The sequence below is a fragment of the Zophobas morio genome, unplaced genomic scaffold (genome assembly GCF_036711695.1).
Source record: "Zophobas morio isolate AGI-343-1 ecotype UQ-CSIRO unplaced genomic scaffold, CSIRO_AGI_Zmor_V1 ptg000038l, whole genome shotgun sequence".
Taxonomy (NCBI): domain Eukaryota; kingdom Metazoa; phylum Arthropoda; class Insecta; order Coleoptera; family Tenebrionidae; genus Zophobas; species Zophobas morio.
Genome location: NW_026972143.1, coordinates 3780452 through 3786745, shown reverse-complemented (window position 1 = coordinate 3786745; position 6294 = coordinate 3780452). Strand labels below are relative to the sequence as shown.

The 6294-nt window shown below is 39.3% G+C and overlaps 1 protein-coding gene across 1 annotated transcript; it reads left to right on the top strand.

Annotated features, from left to right (window-relative positions):
• Positions 1 to 3979: 3979 nt before the first annotated feature.
• LOC135140088 (fatty acyl-CoA reductase 1-like) lies at positions 3980 to 5914 on the top strand. The gene is made up of 5 exons (XM_064070498.1): positions 3980 to 4254; positions 4301 to 4808; positions 4959 to 5151; positions 5200 to 5451; positions 5537 to 5914. The coding sequence occupies exons 1-5, from the start codon at positions 4057 to 4059 to the stop codon at positions 5892 to 5894; spliced, it is 1509 nt and encodes a 502-aa protein (XP_063926568.1). The 5' UTR covers positions 3980 to 4056; the 3' UTR covers positions 5895 to 5914.
• The last annotated feature ends 380 nt before the right edge of the window (positions 5915 to 6294 follow it).

The following is a 6294-nucleotide window of genomic DNA, read 5'->3' as shown; positions in this document are numbered from 1 at the left end:
GTCGTTACGTTCCGCGTCAACCCTCTTACAGGGGTTGCTAATTTAAACAAAATATTTATTTAACTTTTTTGATCATGATTACAGTTATACATTTCATTGTGTGGAACACAGAATTTTTTCCCAACAATATATTCCGATTGTACAGTGTTAACACTTAAAACCGCGCAAAGGGGTTGTTTTTTAAAAAAGTTTTATTGTTCGCTATAATAGTGATAATATGTTTGCTTGCGTACCACGTGACCATTGTGGTGGTCATTTTTTACCTTCTTTGTGCGATTGGCGTGCGAATTATTCGCAGATTGGGTTTGATTGGGCGCCCCCAATTTGGGATTGTATTTGATTGGGCCAGATTGGGCGACACTGTGAACGTCGTTTAAACGTAATATTGAGGCACGTGCGGTCCGTATCGTTGCCGTAGGATGCAAAATGGTTGCGTAATGTGTTTCTTTACGACTTCTCATCGAAGTGGGTGGTTACGTTCTCCGTCGACCCCCTTATGGGGGTTGCTAATACGCAGACAATATTTATGCATTTTTTTTGGTATGCTTATCGCTGTAAACGTTATCGTGTCGAACACAAAATTTTTTCCCAAAAATATACTCCTGTCGGATAATATTAACACTTAAACCCGCGTAAAAGGGTTGTTTTTTAAAAAAGTTTTATTGTTCGCTATAATGGTGATAATATGTTTGCTTGCGTACCACGTGACCATTGTGGTGGTCATTTTTTACCTTCTTTGTGCGATTGGCGTGCGAATTATTCGCAGATTGGATTTGATTGGGCGCCCCCAATTTGGGATTGGATTTGATTGGGCCAGATTGGGCGACACTGTGACCGTCGTTTAAACGTAATATTGAGGCACCCACGGTCCGTATCGTTGCCGTAGGATGCAAAATGGTTGCGTGATGTGTTTCTTTACGACTTCTCATCGAAGTGGGTGGTTACGTTCTCCGTCGACCTCCTTATGGGGGTTGCTAATGCGCAGAAAATATTTATGCCATTTTTTTGAGTATGGTTATCGTCATAAATCCTATCGTGTCGAACACAGAATTTTTTCCCAAAAATATACTTCTCTCGGATAATATTAACACTTAAACCCGCGTAAAAGGGTTGTTTTTTAAAAAAGTTTTATTGTTCGCTATAATAGTGATAATATGTTTGCTCGCGTACCACGTGACCATTGTGGAGGTCATTTTTTACCTGCTTTGTGCGATTGGCGTGCGAATTATTCGCAGATTGGGCGAGATTGGGCGACAATGTGAACGTCGTTTAAACGTAATATTGAGGCACGTGCGGTCCGTATCGTTGCCGTAGGACGCAAAATGGTTGCGTAATGTGTTTCTTTACGTCTTCCCATCGAAGTGGGTGGTTACGTTCTCCGTTGACCCCCTTATTGGGGTTGGTAATTTGTAGAAAATATTATGCAATTTTTTTTTGGTATGCTTATCGCTGTAAACGTTATCGTGTCGAACACAGAATTTTTTCCCAAAAATATACTTCTCTCGGATAATATTAACACTTAAACCCGCGTAAAAGGGTTGTTTTTTAAAAAAGGTTTATTGTTCGCTATAATAGTGATAATATGTTTGCTTGCGCACCACGTGACCATTGTGGTGGTCATTTTTTATCTTCTTTGTGCGATTGGCGTGCGAATTATTCGCAGATTGGATTTGATTGGGCGCCCCCAATTTGGGATTGGATTTGATTGGGCCAGATTGGGCGACACTGTGACCGTCGTTTAAACGTAATATTGAGGCGCCTACGGTCCGTATCGTTGCCGTAGGATGCAAAATGGTTGCGTAATGTGTTTCTTTACGACTTCTCATCGAAGTGGGTGGTTACGTTCTCCGTCGACCCCCTTATGGGGGTTGCTAATACGCAGACAATATTTATGCATTTTTTTTGGTATGCTTATCGCTGTAAACGTTATCGTGTCGAACACAAAATTTTTTCCCAAAAATATACTCCTGTCGGATAATATTAACACTTAAACCCGCGTAAAAGGGTTGTTTTTTAAAAAAGTTTTATTGTTCGCTATAATGGTGATAATATGTTTGCTTGCGTACCACGTGACCATTGTGGTGGTCATTTTTTATCTTCTTTGTGCGATTGGCGTGCGAATTATTCGCAGATTGGATTTGATTGGGCGCCCCCAATTTGGGATTGGATTTGATTGGGCCAGATTGGGCGACACTGTGACCGTCGTTTAAACGTAATATTGAGGCACCTACGGTCCGTATCGTTGCCGTAGGATGCAAAATGGTTGCGTAATGTGTTTCTTTACGACTTCTCATCGAAGTGGGTGGTTACGTTCTCCGTCGACCTCCTTATGGGGGTTGCTAATACGCAGGAAAATATTTATGCATTTTTTTTTGAGTATGCTTATCGTCATAAATCCTATCGTGTCGAACACAGAATTTTTTCCCAAAAATATACTCCTGTCGGATAATATTAACACTTAAACCCGCGTAAAAGGGTTGTTTTTTAAAAAAGTTTTATTGTTCGCTATAATGGTGATAATATGTTTGCTTGCGTACCACGTGACCATTGTGGTGGTCATTTTTTACCTTCTTTGTGCGATTGGCGTGCGAATTATTCGCAGATTGGATTTGATTGGGCGCCCCCAATTTGGGATTGGATTTGATTGGGCCAGATTGGGCGACACTGTGACCGTCGTTTAAACGTGAAATTGAGGCACCTACGGTCCGTATCGTTGCCGTAGGATGCAAAATGGTTCCGTAATGTGTTTCTTTACGACTTCTCATCGAAGTGGGTGGTTACGTTCTCCGTTGACCCCCTTATTGGGGTTGGTAATTTGTAGAAACTATTATGCAATTTTTTTTTGGTATGCTTATCGCTGTAAACGTTATCGTGTCGAACACAGAATTTTTTCCCAAAAATATACTTCTCTCGGATAATATTAACACTTAAACCCGCGTAAAAGGGTTGTTTTTTAAAAAAGTTTTATTGTTCGCTATAATGGTGATAATATGTTTGCTTGCGTACCACGTGACCATTGTGGTGGTCATTTTTTACCTTCTTTGTGCGATTGGCGTGCGAATTATTCGCAGATTGGATTTGATTGGGCGCCCCCAATTTGGGATTGGATTTGATTGGGCCAGATTGGGCGACACTGTGACCGTCGTTTAAACGTGAAATTGAGGCACCTACGGTCCGTATCGTTGCCGTAGGATGCAAAATGGTTCCGTAATGTGTTTCTTTACGACTTCTCATCGAAGTGGGTGGTTACGTTCTCCGTTGACCCCCTTATTGGGGTTGGTAATTTGTAGAAACTATTATGCAATTTTTTTTTTGGTATGCTTATCGCTGTAAACGTTATCGTGTCGAACACAGAATTTTTTCCCAAAAATATACTTCTCTCGGATAATATTAACACTTAAACCCGCGTAAAAGGGTTGTTTTTTAAAAAAGTTTTATTGTTCGCTATAATAGTGATAATATGTTTGCTTGCGTACCACGTGACCATTGTGGTGGCCTTTTTTTACCTTCTTTGTGCCATTGGCGTGCGGACTAGTCGCAGATTGGATTTGATTGGGCGTACCCAATCTAATTTATATTGGGCGATCCCAAAATAATTTTGATTGGATTTGATTGGGCATTTTTAACAGGGATATCTTCGGCCATACTCTGCTTAATTTTATTGCAATTGTTTTAATTAAATTGTTTTGACTTAATACAGCTCAAGGCTTTGCATTAACCTTTGCATATAAAATTTTTACCGTTAGAAAACCGTCTTCTACTTATTTGAAATACCTACAATAATATCCGTTCCAATTATTTTGACTACATTATTTTAATTTAATGCAGGTCAAGAGTTTGCATTAACCTTTGTTTATGCACTTTTTCCATTGGCAAACATTGCACACAAAACTTAGCGACAAAATTAACTTAAATGGCAACTGTTTTGATTTAGTGTGGGTCAAATTTTTACATTAACCTTTTTAGACATTTTAAACAACGAAAACAAGTTTTTCCTGTAATATACCTGTTGGTGACCACACAGAACAACTGACATTTTTTGTAAAATTCAAAACAATGGTTGAAATAGCTACAATTCCCGAATTCTACCGCAACAAAACCATCTTCATAACGGGTGGAAGTGGTTTCATCGGAAAAGTCCTCGTGGAGAAGCTCCTTCGATCGTGTCCAGACCTGAAGACCATCTACTTACTATTGAGAGAAAAAAAGGGTCAGGCTCCCGAAGACAGAATCAAAACCATCACCGATTTACCAGTAAGTCGCTCTCTTCAACAGTTTTCCTCTTATAATCCATTTTTAGCTCTTCGACGTACTTAAGTCGAAAACCCGTGACTCTCTGAACAAAATTAAAATCGTCGTTGGCGATGTGCGGGAGCTGGATTTGGGGTTAAATCTTCACGAACGACAACTCTTGATCGATGAAGTGAATGTCGTTTTTCATGTAGCGGCGTCTGTGCGTTTCGACGATAGTTTAACTGATGCAGTCATCATGAACACGAGAGGGACTAGAGAGGTTGCTAAATTGGCACTAGAGATGAAGAATTTGGATGTTTTTGTTCATATTTCAACGACTTATTGCAACAGCGATCGAAAGGTGGTCGAAGAAAGATTGTATCCTGCTGTTGCCGATTGGGAGAAGACTATAGAAATAGTGGAAAACATAGATAGGCATACTTTGAACGTATTGACCGAAAAGTATATACATCCGAAACCAAATACTTATACTTTTGCGAAGTCCTTGGGCGAGCAGGTAGTTTACGATATGTGTAATGGAAAAATACCTGTTGTTGTTTATCGACCTTCTGTTGGTGAGTATAAATTGGTTCTATATTCATTCATTTTTTTTTTATTTATGGGCAACCAGTAATAAGCTTGTTAAACGAACACAAATTTAAAAGTAGCCTACGCTCGAAAAATTAAAAGCGCGGAACTGATCTTAATTACATACCTGTTAACAGTTATCCCCACGAACCTTGAACCCATCACAGGTTGGGTCGACAATTTCAATGGTCCCATGGGTGTTTTGGTAGGGTATGGAAAAGGCTTAGTGCGCATCATGTATTCTGATCCTAACAACATTATGGACTCTGTACCAGTTGACATTACAGTGAAGATGATCATAATATCGTCCTGGAAACAAGCCACATACAAGTATATTTTGTCCGTCTTCCTTCATACAACTTATAAATCGCTTTCCAGAGACACGAACGAAAAACTCACCGCATCATTCTATAACGGTAGTAATAACAGCTTGAAAAACGTAAATTTAGAAACCCTTTTCGATATTGGCAGGAAAATATGGAACGAACACCCCTTCGATAACGTTTTATGGTACCCCGACTGCAAAATCACCAAGTGCTACTACAATTATATTTTTCAAATGATCATTTATCAACTTGTTCCGGCTTTGCTAATCGACGGTATGCTTAAACTAATAGGCGAACGACCGATGTAAGTTTCGTAAGAGAACATAAAATTTTAGATTGGTGACTTTTAAAATATGTAGATATCTATGTGGTTTTTCTGTTTCTCGCAGGTTAACTAAACTTCAGAGGAAGATTCACACTGCGTCTATAGCTCTGGCTCACTTCACACACAATAATTGGACCTTTGTTAACGACAAATTTTATCGTTTGAAATACGAGTTGCTGCCAGCAGATGTCGACAGTTTTTCCTTCGACGAGGACGATACAGTTATTTATACGTATGTCTTTAACTCTGTTGTAGGTACTAAAAAGTATCTTTTAAAAGAAAGTGAAGATGTGAACAAGGCGAAGAAACACTTGCTGAAGATGTGGGTCTTGGCGAAAATTGTCAACTTCTTGTGGTATTTGGGGCTCTTTTGGCTCGTATTTTTTAAAATGGGGGTTGCTGATTTTGTATTTTACAAGTGATTAAATTGTACAAATATCAACCTATGTTTGTTTTTCTTAAGGTTCGTTAAGTGTCAAGGTGTGAATTGATTAGTTCATAGAGGCATGTCCTCGTAACGATATAGATTGACTACATCGCCGGGGCATGCCCTCACAACGTTAAAGATTGATTATTTCATCGAGGCATGTCCTCGCAACGATATATATTGACTACATCACCAGGACATGCCCTCACAACGCTACAGATTGATTACTTCATCGAGGCATGTCCTCGCAAGCTAGAGATTGATAACGTCAACGAGACATTTTTTTCGCAACGCTCAAGATTGATTACATCACCGAGATGCTTTTTCCTCGCAACGATGATTGAATATTTTTGTGTTTATTTATTATGTGTTTTGTTGTGGTAACCAGTTCGTGG